Below are 25,623 nucleotides of genomic sequence, written 5' to 3'. Positions count from 1 at the left end.
TATTATCCTTTTATACCTCAGAATTTCTGCCCAAAACTAACATTAGTTTTGGCACAATTGATAGTGAGCTATGCTTTCCAACAGTAATTGCTCCATAGCTTCAGCTGTATCTTAAGATCAGTGGTGCCAGACTTTTAACTTTCATGGACCAAGTAAAATTTCCCCAATTATTGAGAGACTGGCCTTAGGTTGCCAGTGTTTTTATTTCATTTAAAAAAGGAAAAATACCTACTATCATTATTTCATTTAAAAAGAAAGATAAGCTTAACATCACAAAAATTGGAAAGACATAGATTCAGAATAAAAGACCGTCATTTAAATTGAATAAAATTTAGCCTTCATAAAAATTTACTATTCTGTCCTTATTTTCCTCATTTCACCACCTCTCAAGTCTTAGAAATCACAACCTCAGACCACCTCAAGTTTGTGATAGTAAATTATGTGATTATCCCAGTGAGTATGTTTTTCTTAAATTGGCTTTAAGAGGGCACTCATATATGGTGACACTAATGTAGGATTATATTTTTTAGATATAAATTAGGGGTAGGAGGCAATAACAAAACCCTTTCATTATTGTTTTTTCGGTTTTATTAAATGAAGCATATATTGAGCAGCACCTTTGGGATTGCACAGGTGCATAAAGCAGAATCTGTGTCCCTGAGGATCTTAGACTCTAGCAGAAGGGAGAAATCCTGGCCATTCTGGTTATGGAGAGAGACTGCTGTATAGCACTTGGAGAATTAAAAGCCTGGGGTCTGTACTGATTCATCTTGGTCTGTAGGTGAGCCATAGACTTATAGAATGAAAAGCAGAAAAAGAGGTGAATAAACATAGCAAAATCTGACTGTAGTCTTGGATCTTATGTCTCGGAATGATGTTATATGTTAAACTCTTACAATAGTGGAATGATTGTATCTAAAATCAAAGGAAGGGAATGTCTGGCAAACTATTATTAGTGAATTACCATTCAGAAGATGAAACATACCATGCTTCTCTTCCATCCTGAGGTTTATTAGAAAAACATCTGAATATAAGTCCTTGTCTGTAATTTCCGCCTCTCCACTTTTAAAGGACTTAATGTGATGATTCACAAAAAATGGATCTGAGCTATCCCATGAGTTCCAGAGGCTACCTAAATGTGATGGGATATAATAGGCCCACTTTGTAAAGAGAAATAACTCTGTAAACAGTGGACATTTATGCTTCCAATACACATTCCCAAATCCATCCTCATCATCAGTTTAAACAATTCAGCTGACATCTTCCTGCTGGAATTGATATAGACATTTTTATGTAAAAATAAGGTAGCCTTATAAAAGGTCTAGATATATCACTAAATTGTTTATAGTGGTAAAAAATTTTTTTCAAATAAAAAATAAATTAGCTTCAGTGTCCATCAGTAGGGGTATGTATAAGTCAATTCAGATATATCCGTTCAATCAGATACGATGGGCTCAACATTCAACAATAACAATGATGTACATTGACATGGGAAATGTCCATGAAAAATGTAATTTATATTTAAAATAACAGGTAGAATATGATTTTTTTAAGTGCGATAAAGTAAATGTATGTGCATGTCCACATGTCCTAAATGCACTGAAATTTTTCTCATCAGTACTGCCTTTTGGTGGTGTTCCCCAACCTAATGATAGGATATCCCAGTTTGCCCAGTAAGTGGGCAGAAACTACATTCAGCTTACTTTCAGTCTGTTAAAAGAGGGTTAGCAAGAGGGTCTTACCCAAAGGGCAGCTGGAAAAGAGAATTTTAACATATTTGGACCTCAGGAGCAGATTGGTTATGGAATTAGGACTTCTCATCATCTCAGTTTTTGTAGCTTCCAGCCTATCCTCCAATCCAAGGTAGTCAAATACAAGGACAGCAATATTGATGGTGAGAATAAACTAAAATCATAAATATTCAGTTTCAATTCTGTCTAAACGAGATACCACAAAATGGAGCAAGATATGGATAATTTTTAAATTATTTGGGCCCTTGGCTAAAAAAATTCAAGTGTGAAAATTCTTTGGGAATATAACCCACATGCTGCTGTTCAGAAGCAGTAAGTACTGGATTGTGAATTAATTCAGTCAAGTGGCTGCTCTTTATTAAGGCAGCTTTCCCCGTAGGATAGCCCTCAGGAGAGACCTTCTCCCCAGTCAAAATGTCTGGGCATGAGCTACAGTAGCATCTTGACTAGTCTTAGAATGCCAGTCCCTGGAATTGTTAGTCCAATCTTAATGAGGTCTTAGACTGCAAACTTGAAAGATTGGCACTGGGCAAACCTTTGCAGGAAGGAAGTATTTGTAATAAGTGAAACTGAAATCGCCTAATCTCAAAATCAATTAGCTTTGGGAATACATTTAAATGAAACAATCATCATGAACGTTCTAATTATTTTTTTCCTAATTTATGCTAACATCCAAAAAGAATATTATTGGGTTATCTGCTTTTTTGAATTAAATATCCCTGTGTGCCCCTTCATTTGCAAACATAAGTAAAGCTTTCCCATGCTGTATAGAATGTGGGAGATTTTTTTCTTCCAAAACCTGTTAACTCCATAGCCCCAAGGAATAAGCTGTATTTTGGACTATGAACTTGAAAGGAGTTTGTTTAGTGATCAGCTAATCAGAAATTATTCAGACAAGAATCCTCAAGAAATTTCTTTATTGGCCCATTTCCCATTTTACAGAGAAGAGCAAGCAGCAAGGAAAAGTCCACGGCTAATCAAGACTTGAGAGCTATTTAATGTTTTGCTTGTGTATTCATCTGACAATTGTTTAGAATTGTTTCCATTCTGTAAATTCTTTGTTTGTTGCACTTGATTATACTAAGTAAACGACTGTATTTGTTAATGTTCCAAATTGTATCTGGGAAGTAACTATAACATATAACTTTAGGTACCTAGATTTAAGATTATTTTGAAGGGGTGTACGAGGGTATATCAGCAATCCAGAGCAATCCTCCAGCTCCCTGATTCATTATAAGCTCTGGCAAAAGGGTTAGCAACTCTCCCACGGGATGCAAACATGAGTAGAATAGCGTCATTAGTACCATACTGCCTTTCTCTGGTGCTACTAACCATTCCCAGGAGAGAGAAGGGAAAACCTATAATGCCCATTGCTTATCAGAGTTATGAGTTCAGTAAATATTTATACCTTCTTGCTTTTGAGTGCAGTAGAATGAGGAAGTATATTATGGCTGCTGATAAACCACATTCAAATTACAGTCTCTAAAGCAACAAAATATTAATCCACATTTTCAAAAGAATCATAGCAACTCTGTTTTTTAAAAGACGTTTCTAACTGCAATTGCCATAATCAGTTATTTTCTGATGTGTTGTTTTATCTTCAAAGAATTATTACCTTTGTAGAATAGTGAAATTTTCAATTAAATTAAAAGTTGAGACAGGTATTAAATAATACTCCAATTTAAAATGGAAGAACTGGTGATTGGAGGTAACAGAAATCATGAAATTAGAATGATACCAAAGTTTGAAGTTCTGTTCCAGGATTCTTTGAACCAGACACTTGGCAGCTCCCCAAATCATGTTAATTGGCTTTTTGTGTAGATATTTCAATATGCTGAATCATCATTTTGGCTTAAAATGTAGTCATTGTAACAAGATTGGCAATATTTAAATATTCTCCCCTTTCATGCCTGCCTTATGGAACTTATAGTTTCTGAACACAAACTGTTATTTTATCTTTAAAATATTTTTCCAAAATATTATTAGTGCTTGTAAAATAAAGATAAAATAGAGACTTCCCTAGTGGTCCAGTGGTTCAGAATCTGCCTTGCAGTGTAGGGAACACCAGTTCGATCCCTGGTCGGGGAACTGAGATCCCATATGCCACGGAGTAGTTAAGCCCGCTCACCACAACTACAGAGCCCTCACGCCACAACTACAGAGAAGCCCATGCACCACAACAAAGAGCCCGCATGCCGCAACTAAGACCCGATGCAGCCAAAAAATAAATGAATACATAAAACTTTTTAAAAAGAAGATAAAGTAAAGAACATGATTGCCTTTAAAATATCATGATGACAAAACTAAAGTTAAAGACATTTAAAATCCCCTACTCTCTCAAATGAAATTCATTTTGACCCAGAGGTCTAGAAAGCTTAGCCTTTAGTAACATGAGATGTCCAGGGCACCCTGACTCTCAGACCATCTCATTTGTCTTTGTCACAAACTCACCATTTTCATGTCAAATGCCCACTGTATATATAATAATATATATTATTTTAGAAATTAGAGCCATATGAGGGTTTGGGGGAGGAATAGTTAGGGAGTTTGGGATTGATGTGTACATGCTGCTATATTTAAAATAGATAATCAACAAGGAACTACTATACAGCACAGGGAACTCCTCTCAATGTTATATAACAACGTAAATGGGAAAAGAATTTGAAAAAGAATATACATGTACAACTGAATCACTTTTCTGTACACCTGAAACTTAACAACATTGTTAATCAACTATGCTCTAATGTAAAATAAAAAGTTAAAAGTATTAAAAAATAAAAATACAAAAAAAAGAGAAATTAGAGCCATATAAATGTATAGATTTTTCAGTAGACTCATAGAATTTAGAGACAAAAAAGATCTTAAAAGTTGTCCTGTGAGTGACCAAAACTTGGTTCTGACTCAGTACACATTTGCTGTGCAAGTAGGCAGCCAGTTTCCCAACACACACGTATTTCAGCTCTGCTGGCCCGTGGCACATTAATAGCAGGGAACAAATGCCTGCATACAAAAGTAATTTGAATTTTATTTAGTAGATATACTGCTTAAGTTTCACATCCGAGTGTGCTTCCACAGCCTATAATACCCTGAACTTGAAACGAACCAGTCCCTGAAGATCTGGAAACTGAGCTGGGCTCCTCAACATGCTGTCTTCTTCCTTCTCCAGGATGAAGCCCACTTGCCCTGATATTGTGGCTTTGTTTTTCACAGTTTCTCTGGAACATGGAAATTTGTAGTTTTGCTAAACAGGTTTATTGACTTTGGTCAGTGATGAAACGGTTGGAATAAAAAATAATATGTCATGACAGCAAATTAATGACCAATTACTGTGTGCGTTTGCCATATGTTAATAAAATTTGAAAGTAGCCGTTCATCCTATTTGGATGATTGGCTATTCCTTTTATCTTAGCCAGCCATGAAAATAAAAACTGACTCTCAGTCCTAGAAGTTAATAAATGTAAGGCATTTTCTAAAATAAACGAATAATATGTGGTTTTCAAATCTCTGTCTTTTATTTCTGTTTACTTTTTATTAGGTTTACTATAAATCGATGTTTGGGAACAAAAATCTAGATTCTAAAAAAAGACAGAGAATAAGAGGGAGGCAGCCTGCCATGTCAGACACCAGTTTGCCGTTGTTGTTTTCCTTTTCATCAGGGTCCTCAGCAGCCCTGCGTCAGAAGCAGTGACAGGACTGGAAGGGTTTACCCAGGGTTGCAAATGCATAACATGAAAAACCAAGGGGGTAGGGAACTTAGGGGACACCAAGAGCAGGATGTCAGTGGGTCCAATTTAGGAAGAAAGGAAAGTGAGAAATCCACAAGCCTCCAAGATTTGGCTTTAACTTAACCTTGCAGCCTTCTCACCTGCCACCTTCCCATCCCTCTACTAACTAGTTATCAGGAGCTAACTTCAGTTCCTGGAGAGCCTTTCTGCTGTGTGTCTCTCCATGTCCAGATTCTCTCTCTCTCCATTCTTCCCTCACTGCTTCTTACTTGCCCTTTAAGAATCAACTCAGGACTCTCTTTGAAGAAGGCTTCTGTGATTCCTATCATGTTGGATTGCATGTCCTGGCTCTAGGCTCTCAGAACATTTCGCATATTTACCTTGGCATTTACTGTATGTGACTGGAATTATTTATGCTTAGGTCTTTCTTTCACATTACACTATAAGGTCTTTAAGAGTGGTTTATTCTTTATAAGGATCCTTGTCACCCAGTGCCCTGCCTAGTCCCTAGCAAGTAGTAGGCATGCAATAAATATGAGTCTGAATGAAAACCAAAATGTGGGTTTTCAGCTTTCTGGAAGGGAATTTATTGGTCAGGAGAATCATTGACTTTATTCTTTATTTGAATTATCACCTGTGTTTGACATTTTAAGTAGCTCTCCAGAAATAAACTGTACCCAAGGGTATGACCATGTCTCAAGAGCTACTTTATGTGTATTTGTGTCAGTGTATGTTTAGGACTAACTCTTTTTAAAAAGCATTTCACTACGATGAGCCACAAGGCAGTAATTTTTTAAACTTATGCCTTTGACCTCTTTCAGATTTGAATTACATAATTTTGTTGAAGTTCTTGAGCATAGATTAGATAGGTCATGGAATACATGAGTGCCTTAGAAAATAGGTAAAATTGTGTGAAGGGAAACATAAGAAAGGAAGTCTAGTAAATGGGGAGGAAGTTTAAAGCAGGGTGGAGTGAGTATATAACAAATCTTTGCAATATATCTTATATCCAAGAAAAATGTTGTGCATAATGTGAATGTCTATAAAAGTCCCTGGACTCTCAGACTGAAATTAATTAAAATGTTGAAAATGTTGAAAGGCTTTATATGGGATTTGGAACATGATGGGAGTGTTTTGATTTGATTTTGTTTTATATTCTACTTGGAATAAGTATATAACTCTGTATGGCAGTTGTACCTTCTAAAATATTTGTTCATCAACAGCCAGCACATAACTACTTCTTTCTGACTTAAGTCAAAAGTAATTTTCAATTTGAAGATAGGAATTAAAGCCTGAAACCAGTACCCAAAGAAAATAACACTGGATATTTTAAAATATACAGCGTGAGCTATTAGCTAAGATGCCATTGTTCAAAAGCTGTCTCTTTCACTTCTACTACTTAGAGCTGCAAAAAAATGGAATCAGGAACTTCCGTGGTGGCGCAGTGGTTAAGAATCCACCTGCCAATGCAGGGTACACGGGTTCGATCCCTGGGCTGGGAAGATCCCACATGCCGCAGAGCAGCTAAGCCCGTGTGCCACAACTACTGAGCCCACAGGCCACAACTACTGAAGCCCACATACCTAGAACTCATGCTCTGCAACTAGAGAGGCCACTGCAATGTGAAGCCTGCGCAGTGCAATGAGGAGTAGCCCCCGCTCGTCGTAACTAGAGAAAAGTTTGCACGCAACAACAAAGACCCAACGCAGCCAATAAATAAATAAATAAATAAAATTAAAAAAAAAAATGGAATGAGTCTGATCCATAACTCTTCACTCTCTTCTCTTCTTTAGTGGGATTGGAAGGAATTGGCCCTGGGCCTCAGGAGGCAGCAGTATTTTGGCAGAATTTGGAACTCTGCATTTGGAGTTTATACACTTGAGCTACTTATCAGGAAACCCCATCTTTGCTGATAAGGTGAGATTCTCCAATATACCTTGCATTGCAAACGAGTGCTTGTAGGAAACAATATCCTCTCTGGGGAGATTTAGTAATATGGAATGTGGAGAAGAACCACCAAGTTTAATGTAGCCCTTTATGAAGTTTTTGTTACATGCAGCATTTCATTTAACCAAACTGTAAACCATTCTTTTCACGGCACCATTCTAACCCAGTGTAAGAGGGCCTGGCTTACGTGACTGATTCTCTACACCTCAAGCAAGAAACTTTACCTCTCTGAATTTTTTTCCCCTATCTAAAAATATAGTGTTTTGTGGACTATATGAATCATATATGTGAAGGACTTTTTAAACTCAAAGTGTTACCCTAACAGTGTACAGCCTCACCACCTCACATCACTCTGTCCCATTACTCTTCTGTATTTTTTTCATAGCATTTATTACCACCTGACATATTTATTTGTTTATTAGCTGTCTCACTCCACGGGATGCAGATTCCAGAACGGTAATGACTTTGTTTATCCACTGGTACATCGGAGTTCCTCGTTTGGTGCCTGGCATGTGGTGGATCAGTGTGACTGTATTCATCAACAGTTGTTATTTTTGTAAGTTGGTGGCAACTATTTTTGTTTTAATTCTGCATCATTTAAATCAACTTTTTTTTTTCTAGCATGGAAAAATGTAATCAAGAAAGAGAAGAATGGCACCAAACTTGTTTTTTAGATTTTCGTAGTAACACTCCATTTTCTATTGTAGGTAATGAATATTCGAACAGTACTGAACAACCTGGAAAAACCACAAGGCCTATATCCTAACTATCTGAATCCCAATAGTGGACAGTGGGCTCAGTGTAAGTCAAAAGTTAAGCATTGTTGATACAGATGAATTTATTTGTAAAGCAGAAATAGAGACAAAGACATAGAGAATGGACATATGGCTACGGGGCGGAGAGGGGGAGATGATGTGGGAGATTGGGATTGACATATATCCACTACTATGTATAAAAGTGATGACTAATGAGAACCTACTGTATAGCACACATGGAACTCTACTCAGTGCTCTGTGATGACCTAAATGAGAAGGAAATCCAAAAAAGAGGGGACCTATGTATACATATAGCTGATTCACTTTGCTATACAGCAGAAACTAGCACAACATTGTAAAGCAACTATACTCCAATAATTAATAATAAAAAAAAAAGTTACACATTGTTTTAGCTCTTTATGATACCAGCACTGTTCTAGTAACAGAGAGAAAGAACAACAAAAAAGCACAAATCTTTTTGGAGAACCTTTGGAAAACGGGAAGGAGGGAGCATGGCTCCTTTAATAAAAATAGGCTTCTGTCATAAGACAGACTGTAAATGTTACCAGGGGAACTAGATGGTTTATTTTTCATGCATAACTGTGAGCGTGATGATCTGTAAGCACATTTACAGCTGTTAATCAGAAAGGGAAGATCTGGTCAGGGTACTGTGGGGATGTTAGCCTGTAATAAACTGGTTATATAGATAAGAAAATTGTTCCTTTGTGCTATTGACTAGCAGGGTTTGCCCAGCGTAGCTAGAGCATTCTGCTTCATGACATTTTCTCTTTCTGCATGGCTACAGCATGGGAGAGGAGTCTGAATCTTTAAAAACTGAGAAATTGTAAGAGCAAACAGAGTACTTTCTTTAGTCAATTTTAAGCCAGCAGATAAAGGCTTCTTGCCAGGAGAGCTAACTTACTGTAGAAGAAAGTGCTGGAAGCCCTCGCTTCAGATCCTTATGGACTTTGACCAGGGATATAAAGATTCTGGAGTAGTTGAAAGGAATGTTTTCAAGCTTTTGGAAAAACAGTGGTAGATGAAGCAGCACCTGAGAGCAAATGAAAAATCCCAAGTGAGGTGTCTAGCTGTGCCAAGGATGTTAGCGACGCCTTGAAATTTTACTCTAACTTGAGTTTTTTCTTTAATTCAAATATGATATTCCCAGATGATTATGCTCAATGCTACTTTAAAAGTATTCTTCTTAAAGAGTAATTTAGTAGGAAGAATGTGCTGTGGAAAGCCTGGCATTGAGACCATAACACCATAGTCAAGATTGCCACTTAACCTAAGCATGGTCTGCAGATCACCAGATGTCCCTGAGACCTCTCAGGGGATCTACACAATCAAAGCTTTTTTTATAATAATACTAAGACTTCCTGCCTTTTTTACTGTGTCGATAGTTGCAGTTACGTTGCAAAAGCAATGGTGGGCAAAACTGCTGAAGCCATAGTGAGAACCCTGGCAGAGACATCAGAAAGTACTAATACCAGGCATACCTCAGACACATTGTGGGTTGAGTTCCAGACCACTGCAAGAAATCAAATATCACAATAAAGCGAGTCACACAAATTTTTTTATTTCCCAGTGCATATAAAAGTTATGTTTACACTGTACTGTAGTCCATTGTGTGCAGTAGTATTATGTCTAAAAAACACTGTACATACCTTAATATAAATATACTTTACTGCTAAAAAACACTAGCCATCTTCTGAGCCTTCAACAAGTCATAGTAACATCAAAGATCACTGATCGCAGATGACCATAAAAAATATATAGTAATGAAAAAAGTTAGAAATATTGTGAACATTACCAAACTGTGACACAGAGACCTGAAGTGAGCAAATGGTGTTGGAAAAATGGTACTGACAGACTCGCTTGACCCAGGGTTGTCACAAACTTTCAATTGGTAAGAAACGAAGTATCTGCAGAGGGCTATAAAGCAAAGGGAAATAAAATGCAATATGCCTGTGGTCATATCCTTCACTGCAGGTAGCAAATAAAAAGATGCAAGTTTCACACATGAATGCTCTTAATGAAGCAAAAAATTTACTGATTCTTGCAAATCTCCATCATTGAGTATACAGCATTGTAATATTCTGTATGATTAAATGGAAAGGACGCTTAAAGCATTTCTGCTGTATGATGAAAAATGGTGCCTGCCTCATAGAAAAGCACTTGTGTGATTGAGTAGCAAGCTGAACTAGCCGCATGTTTCATGAGTCACCATTTTTACTTGAAAGAACTACTGAAGGCAAACTGGTTATTCAGACTTGGGTAATTGGCAGACAAGCTCACAGAAATGAGCATGTTGCTTCAAGAAAAACTAGCAGTATCTGTGCCACAGATAAAATGTGAGCTTCTAAATGAAAATTAGAGTTTTGAAAAACTTGCACATTGCCACCATAAGCTTACAGCCTTTCACCAACACTGAAAGACTCTTCTGCTGAGATCAGTGATGATATTAACAGATATGGCTTTTTGATGTTATATAATCAAATGTGTCAATATCTAGAAGATGTGTGTAACTCAGTGAACCAATATTTTCTAAGTGACCAATGCATGCTGCTGCAAAATCACGTGTGAGAAAGAGTGCATTCAGAGTGCAAGATGGCCCAATGGATTTTAATGTAATAGTACAAAAATTCATTGATGTGGTTTTTAACTCCACATTACAACTGTTTAACCACTTGTCAAGTTTTGTTGTAGTACCAAAGAAAAATTATCCACAATTATCTGAAAAGATTATCAAAATACTCTTTCCTTTCCAACCGTATCAACGTGTGAGGCTGAATTTTCTTCATATATTTCAGCCAGAACAACATATAGCAACAGGTTGAATGTAGAGCAGACATGAAAATCCAGTTGTCATCTAGTACAGCAGACATTAAAGAGATTTGCAAAAATGTAAAATGGTATCAGTCTTCCCACTGATTATTTTTGTTTTGTAAAATGTAACATATTCATATGAAAAATCCATATATTAACATAACAGGTATATTATTACTTTAAATAAATTAATAAAATATTTTAAATTCTGTTTTAATTTCCAATATAGTAAATATTGATAGATATTACATAAAGTTCTTTAGGGTGCTTACTCATTTTTGAGAGTGTTAAAGGGTGCTGAGGCTAAAAAGTGTGAAGGCCACTCTATTTTGGATAAAATAGAAGTTGAGTAGCTTTCTAAGTTCAAGATAAGTAGACATGATTCTCTGAAAGGACAAGGTTTTTAAAGTTCTCCTTCTCACAAAAGATTTCAAAAGGTGAGGAAAAGTCCCTATGATTTACTCTTTTCTCCCCGTGATATAGGATTTAGAGGTCACTATGAAGAGGGACAAAAAAAGTCAGCTGTTCTCAAACATCCCGGCTTCACCTCTGGGTCACTGATACACTACGTATTTGGCCATGCTTCCTGGTACAAAGGGCCCTTTGTAATCGGATTGCCTATGGGCCAATTTCCTGATGCAAAAACAAATAGGGTTCATGAGTCCCCTGTCTCTCTTCCTCCACCCTCATCCTGTGTTCCAGCCACAAGGAAGATGCACTTTTTTATTCTTTATTCCGGGTCTGCTTGGCCATATCCAAGTCTTGGCTTGTGCTGTTTCCTCAGCCCTTTTACTGCCCTTCTTACTCTTCCAAGAACCAGCTCAATGGCGTTTCTTGTAGATGGCCTTCTCCAAGACACTGGTTGGAAATTGTTAGCACACACTCCTCCTCTGCTCACCCCCTTCTTCCTCCCCTGTCCCAACACTTTGGGTACTTTCCTATCACGGTCCTTTTCCGAATGATTCACAGACAGACCCATCTTCCTAGCGTTCCAGAACTTTTGAGGACAGTGACTTAGTCATATTTGTTAAATGAGCATGCAGTATCTTACAGCTAGTAGGAGCTTACTTGAATTTTGTGAATACTCATGCAGTCTGTATCCAATCTGACTCTTTCTGCCTCTGCTTTTAATAATGGTTCTTTTTTTCCTTTCTGAACAATTTGTCTCCTACTCCTCAGTTGTGGCCGAGAGGCAGCATCCTGTCCTGGTCACTGGTAATCTCATAACTGTTGAGGCCAAATACGGGGCTCCATGTCTATAAACAGAACAATTATCATGCTTCTTCGATTAATATAACATTATATATGTGTCTGTGTGTGTGTGTGCGCGCGCGTGTCTGTGTGTCTCTGTCTCTGTGTGTGTGTCTGTGTGTCTGCCTGTGTGTGTCTGTCTGTGTGTGTCTGTCTGTGTGTGTGTCTCTGTGTGTGCACGCATGCGTGTGTGCACACGTGTGTCTGCGTGTGTCTGTGTGTCTGTCTCTGTGTGTCTGTGTGTGTCTACGTGTGTGTGTCTATGCATGTGTGTCTCTGTGTGTGTGTGCGCATGCGTGTGTGTACATGTGTCTGTCTATGTGTCTGTGTGTGTGACTGTGTCTGTGTGTGTGTCTATGTGTGTGTGCATGTGTGTAAAATATGATGTTACTAGCATCATTGGGGGATTGCTTTGAGGAGAGACATTCAGATTCAGATGAAGTCTATTAAATTAAAAAGTGAAGATATCGTGTGTTTGATCTTTTTTGTCTTGATTCTTTTTATATATTTTTCTCTTTTTTGAGTATTAGGAATCCTTTTATGGGACCTATTCCTATTGAAAAGAAAAGAACACATTACCCCTTTTATAGAAGAATGTAATATTTGAGTGGCTATTGTACACATTACATTTGGAGCATTTGGGAATAAGAATACCGTATATGTTCTTTCTAGAAGTAGACAGTCCTTTCCTGCTGATAAAATCAGGCATGTTCTCTCTTACAGCCACTAAGATATTTACACAGGACTTTGTTGCCAACACAAATAGTCATCCAGACATGGAGAAGCTTAGTGAGTGATATGCTAAATTATCAAAAAGACTTTTTCTTATTTCTCCTCTGTTCCTTTACGTTCCTTTATTTTGATTCTTTCCAAATATAAAAACTTTATAGATAGGGAAGTAGAAAATTAACTAGCATTTAGCAACATTAATTAAAACAAATAGGTAAACCCTTTTTCTTTTTTAAAAAATCACTAAATGCCCAAGCTTGCTTCTTCCTCCATTATAGAATCATAACCCAAGGGGGAAGAAAATGCAGCCGCTTCTGGCTGTTACTTTTCAACTCTCATTTCTTTAACTCTAAAGGACATGTCTGGATCATGGCCATCATTTCCTATTACTTCATTTAGTCCCTGTTATTTTGACAGTAACTGGACAGTGATTTGCTTTACCATGCATCACTTGCGTTTGTCTCCCACAATCATGTTTATAACAACAGGGCTTATTATTGATGAGATAGCACTTATTCTATTTAGTTTATAAATGTCAGAGGTTTCTGTGGTGATTTATTTAGGAAATTGTAAAGGTCACGTCTAACTGCTCTTTTAAGAATCAGCCTTACAATTATAAAAATACTAATTTTACATTAAAATTAGAACTGTAATTCTGGACTTTCTGCAAAAGAAAATCACATATTTACTTAAAAATATAGCCCTTCTAGGCTTAATAGGTGTAGTCCTTAATAAGATTGACTTAAAAGAATGTTGCTTTGTTCATCAGTTATTTACTGAGTACCTACTGTGTGCAAGATGCTTTTTAGGGGCTGATGTTGTCTGGGAAACATAATAGGTCTTATCCTTGCTCTCCTGGACCATAATCTCATGGAAGAGACAGAAAAAAATTTCCCCATATCATGAAAGTACAGGTGTGACAGACGTGTGCTATCAGAAAGTGTATAATGAGAGAAACTAGTGGGCAGTCAGATGTGAAACATGAGTAAGGGTTACTAAATGAAGGGGAAAAGAGTCAGGGAGCGCACCTCAGGCAGAAAGAACAATGTCTTTAGAATCCCTGAGGTGGGAAGGAGTCTGATGGTTTTGAGAAACCAAAAGAGGGGCCATATAGCAAGAGGGCAGAGAGCTGGCAGAGCAGGACTGATAATACGGAGAAGGTTGAGATCATACAAGGCCTCCGAGCTCTCCAAAGACCCAGGATTTGAGTAATCGGTCATTGAATGCTTCAAAGAAGGGATGGTCCAGTTCCCATATTAAAAGGGTTGCTCTGGCATTAATGTGGGGAATAGATTAGAGTGGCACTGCCATTAGGACTTTGTGTAATGATGGAAATGTTCTGTTATCATCCCTCTCCAGTGCAGTCGCCAAAGGCCGTAGGTAGCCGTTGAGCACTAGTATGGCTGAGGAACTGATTTTTTAATTTTACTTAGTTTAAATAGCAAAATGCTTTCGCAGTACAGGAGACCAGATTATTTGCCATTGCAGACTCAGGCAAGGCATAGTGGTAGCTTGGGCCAGAATCTATTAGTGAGGAGAGGAAGGAGTGGATTGACTGGAGATACATTGGAGGTAAAATCAGTAAAGCTCGGGAACGCATTGAATATGGGAGTGAGGGAGAGAAGTAAAGAATGACTATCTGATGTTGGACTTGTGCAGACTTGGCAGGATGATGGCACCACTTAGTGAGACTGGGACCAAGGCTAAGATAAGGTTGAGGAGGAAAAGATAACTTTTAACCTGTTCAATTTTAGGTACCTGTGTCCCAGTGGAGTTGTTGGGTGGGACTCAGGAGAAGATTGTTTTGATAGCAGTATAAAAAACTGATTTACTTTTATGTAACTAAGTCAACAAAGCTTTTATTTTTTTAAAGATACATAAATTAGTTTTCAGTTATGACACTTCAAATGTAAACTTCCCAAATAAGACTATCTTATTAATGCACAAATTTTCCATGAATTCTAGGAATATTTCAAACAGAGTATGTCTCTGTTTTTGTAGGTAAATATGCTTGAAAAGTAAAAGTATTGGGTTGGCCAAAAAGTTCGTTGAGGTTTTTCCGTAACATCATACAAAAACCCAAACATACTTTTTGGCCAACCCAATATTAATTCAAGCAGTAGGCAAAAGATTATGCATATTTAGTGTTAGATGTTGGAGAGCAAGTGAGTCCAAATTTGAGACCCTGTGTGGGCTAGAGAGTCAGATGGCACCTACCAATGTTATATTCTCATTTAGCCCCTCTAAACCTCAGTTTTCTCACTTTTAATGAGGATTACCTACCTACAAATCACCAGAGTTTTGCATAGCAGTAATATGAATATATAGTGGGTCTGGCATAATGCATGACAGTGGAGGGGGAATGTAGGAGTGGAGTACGTTCATTCCTCATTATCTGCAGGAGACTGGTTCCAGGACCCCTACAGATACCAAAATTCATGGATGCTCAAGTCCCTGTGTAAAATGGCATAGTATTTGCGTATAACCTATGCATATATTCTGGATACTTTAAATCATCTCTAGATTACTTATAATACCTAATACAATGTAAATGCTATGTAAATGCAGTGTAAATAGTATTTGGCTGTGCATGGCAAATTCATGTTTCGCTTTTTGGAACTTCCTTGAATTTTTTTTTGTCATATTTTCAATCCACAGTTGATTGAATCTACTGATGGGGAACCCATAGATATGGAGAGGTGACTGTACTAAAAAGAAAAACTTCTCCTGCCCTGTCTTCTTTCTTACTCACCTCTCCCAAAGGATTTTGACCCTTCAGATTGACAAAACTACAAAACTTATCAAATAATAATAATTACAAGAAGCTGAGGCGCTTCTGATTATATTGCAGGCATTTTTTTTTAAGATTTGACAATACTCATAGCTTTGACATAGTTTATTATATTATTGAGAGATAAAGCAATTAAAAATATATTTGAATATAGTGAAACATTTTAATTTGGTATTTTTACTAAAGAATGTTTTAGAATTAGGGTTGAGTATATATTTTTTATCTGCATGTTTACAAACTACACTGATAATTATTTAAAGTAGATCACATTAGTTAACAGCACATCTGCTCATTTCAGAATATCTTTCTGAAAACAAGAGATTTGTTGGAATTTAAATGTAACATTGAGTTGCAGTTGACACAGGGTTTTGCATCCTAGTTACTAATATGATTTTACTGCATTATCTGAATTAAAGTCTGAATCACTCTAAAATTCATTTCCCTCTCTGCAGATCATGTATCAGTTGGAGGACTTGGAGACAGCTTTTATGAATATTTGCTAAAGGCATGGTTAATGTCTGACAAGACAGATCTACAAGCTAAGAAGATGTATTTTGATGCTATTAAGGTAAACCCAAATTTAAATCATTTTTGCCTCTCAGCTAACATAACTTGTATATTAATCAAGTTTTAATGAAAAAATGGAATTCTACATGAGTGGGTTACAAAGTGTTTCCAGTTAGGTAGAGTTCAGTATGTGCTAATATAATTATAACAATAATAGTCATACTTGATATGTTTAGTTCTAATAGGGCAGTCAAAAGTTTTTTTTTCATGGTTCAAACCTCAGTTAAGATTCACACATCTGAAAAAGAGGTATTTTTCTTCAACAAGTGTGAGATGCCTCTTAGAGTTATAATTAAGATTATGGAGAGGAAAAGTCATGAATTTATAGTCTAAAAATTAAGTTAAAATTGCCCAAGATTACAGGCAACCTTAATGGCTATCTCCCTTTGAAGTAAACTTATCTCCAGAGATATATGGACAGTACTTTCAAATAAAATTATGAACTAACCAAACTAATATTTAATGAATGATTATTAATAGTTTTCAGAGGTCCTTTGTGATGGAGGAGGAATAAGAGGGAACAAATATTTGTTGAATTACCTGCTGTGTCCTAAGTAGTGTGTTAGATAGATACTTTATATAATGTGTTTGTTTCCTTAAATAGTTTTTTTTTAATTTTTATTTTATATTGGAGAGTTGATTAACAATGTTGTGCTAGTTTAAATAGTTTTTTTTAAGTGAAATGTAGTTGATGTATGATATTATGTTAGTTTCAGGTGTCCTATATAGTGATTTGACATTTGTGTATATTATGAAATTATCTCCGCAATGAGTCTAGTAATCATCTGTCCCCATAGAAAGTAATTATAATATTATCGACCATATTCCTTATGCTGTATATTGCATCCCTATGGCATATTTATTTTATAATTGGAGGTTTGTACCTATTTAATCCCCTTCACCTATTTCCCCTGCCCTCGTCATCCCCCTCCCCTCTGGCAACCACCCATTTGAACACTTAGGTTGCTTCCATACCTTGGTTATTGGAAAAAATGCAGCAGTGAACATGCGGGTGCATATATCTTTCCAGATTAGTGTTTTTGTTTTCTTCAGACAAATACCCTAAAGTGAAATCACTGGATCATGTGGCAGTTTTATAGTGGCTGCACCAATTTACAATCCCAAAATAGTGCACAAGGATGATTCCTTTTTCTTCATATCCTTCACTGTTATTTATTGTCTTTTTTTTTTTTCTTCTTTTTTGGCTGCATTGGGTCTTCACTGCTACTCATGGGCTTTCTCTAGTTGCAACGAGTTGGGGCTACTCTTCGTTGTGGTGCACAGGCTTGTCATTGTGGTGGCTTCTCTTGTTGTGGAGCACGGGCTCTGGGCACACGGGCTTCAGTAGTTGTGGCTCACGGGCTCCAGAGCACAGGCTCAGTAGTTGTGGTGTACGAGTTTAGTTGCTCCACGGCATGTGGGATCTTCCCAGGCCAGGGATCGAACCTGTGTCCCCTGCACCACCAGGGAAGCCCCCGTTGTCTTTTTGATGATAACCATTCTGACAGATGTGAGGTGTTATCTCATTAATTTGCATTTCCTGGATGATTAGTGATGTTGAGCATCTTTTCATGTGTCTGTTGGCTGTTTCTCTGCCATCTTTTTTGGAAAAATGTCTGTTCAGGTCTTCTGTCCATTGTAATCTGGTTATGTGTTGAGTCGTATGAGTTCTTTGTGTATTTTGGATATTAATCCCTTTTCAGATATATTTTCAAACATCTTCTCCCTCTTAGTAAGTGGCCTTTTCATTTTTTTTTTGTTAGTTTCCTTCGCTGTGCAAAATGTTTTTAGTTTGTTGTAGTCTCACTTGTGTATTTTTTATTTTATTTTCCTTCTCTGAGGAGAAAGAACAAATATATATATAAACATATATATATATATGTACACACACACGTATATTGCTAAGACCAATGTCAAAAGAGCACACTGCCAGTGTTGTCTTCTAGGAATTTTATAGTGACGAGAATGGGTCTTGTTGCCTTGTTCCTCATCTTGTTCCTTTTCATAATAAACAAATAAGCATCACTTATTATGATGTTGCCTGTAGATTTGTCATATATGGGCTTATCTTGAGGTATATGACTCTATCTACTTTGTTGACAGTTTTTATCATAAATGGATGTTGAGGGACTTCCTAGGTGGTGCAGTGTTTAAGAATCCACCTGCCAATGCAGGGGACATGGGTTTGATCCCTGCTCCAGGAAGATCCCACATGCCACGGAGCAACTAAGCCCGTGCACCTATCGAGTGCTACACTCCAGAGCCCATGAGCCACAACTATTGAGCCCATATGCCACAACTACTGAAGCCCCTGTGCCTAGAGCCCGTGCTGTGCAACAAGAGAAGCCACCACAATGGAGCCCATGCACCACAGTGAAGAGTAGCCCCCACTCGCCACAGCTAGAGAAAGCCCGTGTGCAGCAACGAAGACCCAGCACAGCCAATAAAACATAAATAAATAAATAAATTTAAATAAATAAATAAATGGATGTTGGATTTTGTCAAAAGCTTTTTCTGCATCTACTAAAATGATCATATGAGTTTTATTCTTCAGTTTGTTAATGTAGTGTATCACATTGATTGATTTGCAAATATTGCATCATCCTCACATCCCTGGGATAAATAAACCCCACTTGATCATGATGTATAATCCATGTCATTTATTGTTGAATTTGGTTTGCTCATATTTTGTTGAGGATTTTATCATCTGTATTTATCACTGATATTAGCCTGTAATTTTGTTTTTTTCCCTTTTGTTTTATTATCAGGGTGAAACTGGCCTTATAGAATTTCAGTAGCATTCTTTCTTCTACAGTTTTTTTAAATAGTTTGAGAAGAATAGGTTTTAACTGTTGTCTAAATGTTTGGTAGAATTCACTTGTGAAGCCATCTGGTCTCAAGCTTTGGTTTGTTGGGACTTTCTATTTTTTTTTTTTTTTTACTCATTGTTTTTTTTTACTAGTAATTGGTCTATTTTCTATTTCCAGTTCCATCTAGGGAGATGGTATATTTCTAGGAATTTTTCCATTTCTTCTAGGTTGTCCATTTTATTGGCATATAATTGTTCATAGTTAATCTCTTACGATCCTTTTTATTTCCATGGTATCATTTTTACTTCTCTTTCATTTCTATGTTATGTATTTGGGCCCTCTCTTTTTTTCTTCATGAGTCTGGCTAAAGGTTTATCAATTTTGTTTATCTTTTCAAAGAACCAGATCTTAGTTTCATTGATCTTTTCTATTGTTTGTTGTTTTGTTTGGTTTGCTGTTTTGTTTTGTTTTTGCCTCTATATTTTTTATTTTTGCTCTGCTGACTTTGGGTTTTGTTTGTTCTTTTCTTAGTTCCTTTGGTTGTAAGGTTAGGTTGTTTATTTGAGATTTTTCTTGTCTCCTGATATAGGCTTGTATTGCTTTAAACTTCTTTCTTAGAACTGCTTTTTCTGTGTCCCATAGATTTTAGATCAATGTGATTCCATTTTCACTTGTCTCCAGGTATTTTATTTTTATTTCTGCTTTGATTTCTTCTGTGGTCCATTGGTTGTTTAGTAGTGTATTGTTTAGCCTCCACATGTTTATGTTTTTTTGCATTTTTTTTCTTGTAGTTTGTTTCTAGTCTCATCGCATTGTGGGTCAGAAAAGATGCTTGATATGATTTCAGTTTTCTTAAATTATCTATTTGGTCTAATGTGTCATTTACGGTCAGTGTTTCCTTATTCTCTGTCTGGATGACTTGTCCATTGATGTAAGTGGTATGTTTAAGCCCCTTACTATCATTGTGTTATTGTCACTTTCTCCCTTTATGTCTGTTAATATTTGCTTTATTTAAGCGCTCTTATGTTGGGAACATATATATTTATAATTGTTATATCTTCATCTTGGATCAATCCCTTGATCATTATGTAATGTCCTTCTTTGTTTCTTTTCACAGTCTTTGTTTCATGTCTGTTTTGTCTAATGTAGATATTGCTTCCAGATTTCTTTCCATTTCCATTTGCATAGAATAACTTTTTTTATTCCCTCACGTTCAGTCTATGTGTGCCTTTAGATCTGAAATGAGTCTCTTGCAGGCAGCATACATATGGTTCCTGTTTTTCCATCCATTCAGCCACTCTGTGTCTTTTGATAAGAGCATTTAGTACATTTACACTTAAAATAATTACTATAGGTATATACTTATTGCCATTTTGTTAAATGTTCTCTGTTTTTGTAATTCTTCTTCAATTCTTTCTTATTCTTTTTTTCTCTTCCCTTGTGATTTGATGATGATGTTTAGTTTTATGTTGTATTCCTTTCTCTTTTGTGTGTGTCTATATCTATTATAGGTTTTTGGTTTGTAGTTACCAAGAGGTTCATAGTGAATATCATTCATATGCATATGTGATTATTTTAAGTTGATGATCTCTTAAGCTTGAATGCATTCTAACCACTCTACATTTTTACTCCCCCCACCATGTACAATGTTTTTGATGTCATATTTTATATCTTTTTGTTTTGTGTATCCATACTACTTATTATGGATATATATGACTTTACTACTTTTGTCTTTTAACCTTCTTACTAGCTTTATATGGTTAATCAACTACCTTTACTGTATGTTTGTCTTTACCAGTGACGTTTCTCCTCTCAAAATTATCATATTTCTAGTTGTGGCCTTTTCTTTTCTGCTTAGAGTAGTCCCTTTAACATTTCTTATAAAACCAGTTTAGTGGTGCTAAATTCTTTCAGCTTTTGCTTGTCTGTAAAACTCTTTATCTCTCTTTCAAATCTGAATGATAACTTTGCTAAGGAGAGTGTTCTTGGCTATAGGCTTTTCCCTTTCATCACTGTAGGTATGTTGTGCCACCCTTTTTCTGGCCTGCAGTGTTTCTGCTAAAGAGACATCTGATAGCTTTATGAGAGTTTTCTTGTAGATGACTAGTTGCCTTTCTTGTGCTGCTTTTAAGATTCTTTATCTTTAACTTTTACCATTGTAATTATGATGTGTCTTGATGTGTCTTGTTTGGGACTTGCTGTGCTTCCTGGGCCTGGATGTTTGTTTCCTTCCCTGGGTTAGGGAAGGCTTCAACTATTATTTCTTATCTTTTCTTTTTTTTAAATAAATTTACTTATTTATTTTTGGCTGCATTGGGTCCTCATTGCTGCACATGGGCTTTTTCTAGTTGCTGTGAGCAAGGGCTACTCTTTGTTGCAATGCGTGGGCTTCTCATGGCGGTGGCTTCTCTTGTTGCAGAGCGTAGGCTCCAGAGCGCAGGCTCAGTAGTTGTGGTGCACAGGCTTAGCTGCTTCATGGCATGTGGGATCTTCCTGGACCAGGGCTCAAACCCATGTCCCTGCATTGGCAGGTGGATTCTTAACCACTGTGCTACCAGGGAAGTCCTCAACTATAATTTCTTAAAATAAGTTCCCTGTCCCTTCTTGTCCCTCTTCTCCTTCTTGGACCCTGTAATGCAAATGTTAGTATGCTTGATGTTGTGCCAGAGTTCCCTTAGATTAACCTCATTTTAAAAAAATTTTTTTTGTCTCCCTACCATTCAACTTTGAGTGATTTCTACTACTGTCTTCCAGTTTGCTAATTCATTCTTCTGCATCATCTAACATACTATTTATTCCTTCTAATATTTTTTATTTCAGTAATTGTATTCTTCAGCTCTGTTTCTTCCTTATATTTTCTAACTCTTTGTTGAAATTCTCACTGTATCATGCATTCTGCTCTTGAGTTCAGTGAGCATCTTTATGATCATTACCTTGAACTCTTTATCAGGTATATTGCTTACCTCCACCTTGTTTGGGTTTTTTTTTTCCTGAGGTTATGTCTTATTCCTTCATTTGGATCATATTTCTGTCTCCCCCTTTTACCAATTCTCTATGTTTATTTCTATGTGTTAAGTAGGTAATTGACATATCCTAATCTTAGAGAAGCAGACTTCTGTGGGTGGTGTCCTATTGGGCTCAGCCTTTTACATAGTTTAGATATGAAGTTAGAAATTTTTTTATAAATAATAGTAATAATTCATAGGGGGAAAATGAATATTTGTAATCCCAATGATGTTACCATTGTTCTAAAATTGGTGTCCCTAAAAGGAGTTCTGAGTGGTTTTGAAATAGACTAACTATTTATTTAAGTATAAATGCAACTTTCTTCACTCTGGTTGACTAGATTTAATATTACATTGGTTCCCTCCAAGGTCAATAGTCTGCTTCACTAAGTAGAGCAGACACAGCTCTTTACTATTTCACATACAGGAACCAGACACCTAAGTAAGAACATTGGCTTTCATTTCGCACAGCCTTTAAAGCACATGATAAACATTAAAAGCAAACTAGGATATGGTCCATATGGCCTCTTCCAGGTTTATTTTTCTTCATTTCTATGAGGTTTCAGGTTTTAACCCAGGGAATTCTTCATACAGTATGGTTTCCATTATGTCATTTTTAATTACTGTCATGGCAGACATTTTAATTATTCTAATCTTAAAGTGGCCCCGTAAGACCTTGATGTTCCAGGAAGGCAACTTTAAAATACTCTTTGAAATACTTTTCCTCCAGTTGCTAGAACTATACCCCCGTAGCTTTTAACATATTGTATTTAGATAAACCATTGACAGGAAAATCTATTAAGATCAAATGAAGTCAGAGTGTTTCTTCTCTCTCTTAATAGTAAAATCACTTTCAATCCACTGTGTGTTTTCAACTTAGAAAGCAAAGCTAGAACAGTTACACTTCTGATTTTAAGAAGTAATCATGTCTTACATTGTAAACTTTCTTTGTGCTGGTTGTAGTTTAAAAGCTCATTATTATGAAGGAGAGGATCCCTTACAATATTGTTCTGGACAGTTGAGTTACTGGAGATGTAGTCCATCAGTTTTAGCTTCCAGTGCATTTTGGAAATCATTTACTCCCCGAGTGATATGTTTTCTTTGGTTGTGTTAATAACAAAATACTTTGAGTTTTCAACTGGCTGTTATGGCTTCATCTAGAGGCCATACTAAGAATTCATCATGGTGGATGCTCGTGCTGTTAGAAAGTCCTTTGGCGTGAATGATACCCGGCAGGTGATGTATTAGGCATTTAGGAGTCTATAGGCACATCCAACTAATGTTTTTCAAATATAGAAGGATGAAATCGCAAAATACACTATACTCTTTTTTCCTAACCAATTTTCTGTAGGCTCGACACAACATTTTTTAGAGCCACTAAGATTATTTTTTCCTCCTTTGTATTTATTTACTTTTTCCCATTGCCACATAAACATTGTTTTAAAAGTCTTGGAACTTCAGTGTAGTTTATTTTGAGAGATAGCAACTTGGTCAGAATCATGCCAAAAATAATATAGCACTTTATTCAGAATTCATAACAGGGTAATAATGTTTCTCTAATGCATGCTCAAAAGCTATTACTCTTGCCATGTAGAAAGAATAATTTCTTGGGTGATGAACAAGTATCTGCTTGAAGGACTTTATTGCAATTTGTGCTATGAGAAATGTAAATAGCTAAGATGTTCAGTTGCATTAAATAAGAATGAAATATTAATGTAATAACTAGACCATCGATAAAATTAGCTTAACCACAGTTAATGAGCACAGTAGTGTGTTGATTTATTTCTTACCATCTTGGCTTCATTTGTTTATTTCCAATAAAGGTAGGAGAGGTTTTATCTACCTATGGATCCATTTTCATTCATTCTTCTCTATCATGAGTGTTGTCTGTATCTACTGCAGGCATGCCTCAGAGATATTGTGGGTTCAGTTCTAGATACTGCAATAAAGCGAATACCACAGTAAAGCGAGTCACATGAAATTTTTGGTTCTCCCATGCATATAAAGTTATGTTTACACTATAGTCTAGGCTATTTAATGTACAATAGCAGTATGTCTAAAAAAACAATGTATATGCCTTAGTTAAAAAATGCTAACCATCATCTGAGTCTTCAGTGAATCATAATAGTAACATTAGAAATCACTGATACAGATCACCATGATGAAATAATAGTAATGAAAAAGTTTGAAGTATTGCAAATTATCAAAATATGACACAGACAAGAAAAGAGCAAATGCTGTTGGAAAAACAGCGCTGATAGACTTGCTTGACACAGGGTCACCGCAAAACTTCAATTTGTGAAAAATGCAATATATGCAGAGCACAATAAAATGAGGTATGGCTGTATTCCCACAAGTGATTCCTAAAATCCTCTCTTTTTTTATAATAGTATAACAGTTATAGACACAGTCATAGCCCTTCTCCTTCCAAGCAGTAGTTGGGGGCATAGGGGAGCATTTCCTGTTAAAGTAATTGAAAATAGTAATGCCAAGCTCTTACTTACATTATGATTTTGGTTGTTTGTTTGTTTTTTTTAAATAAGGCTTATTGTATTTTGTTTATCTATTCAAAAGGATATCAACAGCCCTGGGGCAGAAATAAAAGGTGTTTAACAAGCCACTTTTGTAAACATCATTTCTTCCAAATTTACAGACCTTTATTACTTTTAAAAAAAAAATACTTATTCATTGTATATTAATGTCCTTTTTAATAGAATTTTTAGAGAGGAATTTAATTCAAGTGTCACCGCAGTGGAGATGTGATGATGATAAATGACCTTTATCAAGTGCTAATCACAGTACTGACTGCTTTAGAAACAATATGTTGCAGTTTTCTCGGTGGATACTACTATTCCTGTTTAATGGATAGGGATACTGAGATTTAAGGATACAGTAAGCAAATTACCCATAAAGTTTACAGATAGTAAGTATCAGAGCTGAAATTTGAAGCCAAGCAATCTGATTGACTCAAGAACAGGTCCTTTCTCCCACTCTTTTGCTACCCCTCCAAGCCTAAGAGAGAGAGAGGAAGGGTAATACTACTGGCCTGGATTTTATACACAAATATGCTCTCGTCATCATTCAATGGTAGAGCCTGTGCTTTGTGTTGTTTCTCCATTTGTGAAAATGGAAATGCACTAAAGCGGCTCTTACCACTCTACCAGTGACCTGTCTTTGACAAGGAGACAGCTTTTTCGGTATGAAGACTACAAGTGTTTGGTCATGGAACCAAGCAAAACCTACTGGGCTGGCCCAACAGCATTAATTCTAACTAACCAAACCAATAAGGCATAAACAAGAGGAAATATACACAGAGCAATAACGTGAAATTTCAGGTTGAATTGGATTTGTAGTAACAAACTCAAATTGTCAGTGATGTTTTATCCTTTTTTTTTTTTTCTTAACGTCGTGGTGGCTTTTGTATAAATCTGAGATTACAAAATGTTGAAAATAAGTACTGTAT

General features: G+C 36.4%; 1 protein-coding gene across 3 annotated transcripts in view; it reads left to right on the top strand.

The window, feature by feature from the left end:
• MAN1A1 (mannosidase alpha class 1A member 1) overlaps window positions 1-25,623 on the top strand; it is a 165,490-nt gene that overhangs the window by 129,611 nt on the left and 10,256 nt on the right. For all 3 annotated transcript variants that reach the window (XM_057739135.1, XM_057739134.1, XM_057739132.1), the window contains exons 7-9: window positions 7,270-7,393; window positions 8,131-8,224; window positions 16,231-16,346. In XM_057739135.1, coding sequence (XP_057595118.1) covers window positions 7,270-7,393; window positions 8,131-8,224; window positions 16,231-16,346 — 334 coding nt within the window. The remainder of the gene's footprint in view (window positions 1-7,269; window positions 7,394-8,130; window positions 8,225-16,230; window positions 16,347-25,623) is intronic.

Source organism: Hippopotamus amphibius, chromosome 6 (assembly GCF_030028045.1).
Source record: "Hippopotamus amphibius kiboko isolate mHipAmp2 chromosome 6, mHipAmp2.hap2, whole genome shotgun sequence".
Taxonomy (NCBI): Eukaryota; Metazoa; Chordata; class Mammalia; order Artiodactyla; family Hippopotamidae; genus Hippopotamus; species Hippopotamus amphibius.
The sequence above is the reverse complement of the archived record's forward strand: the minus strand, read 5'-3'. Positions and strand labels throughout refer to the sequence as shown.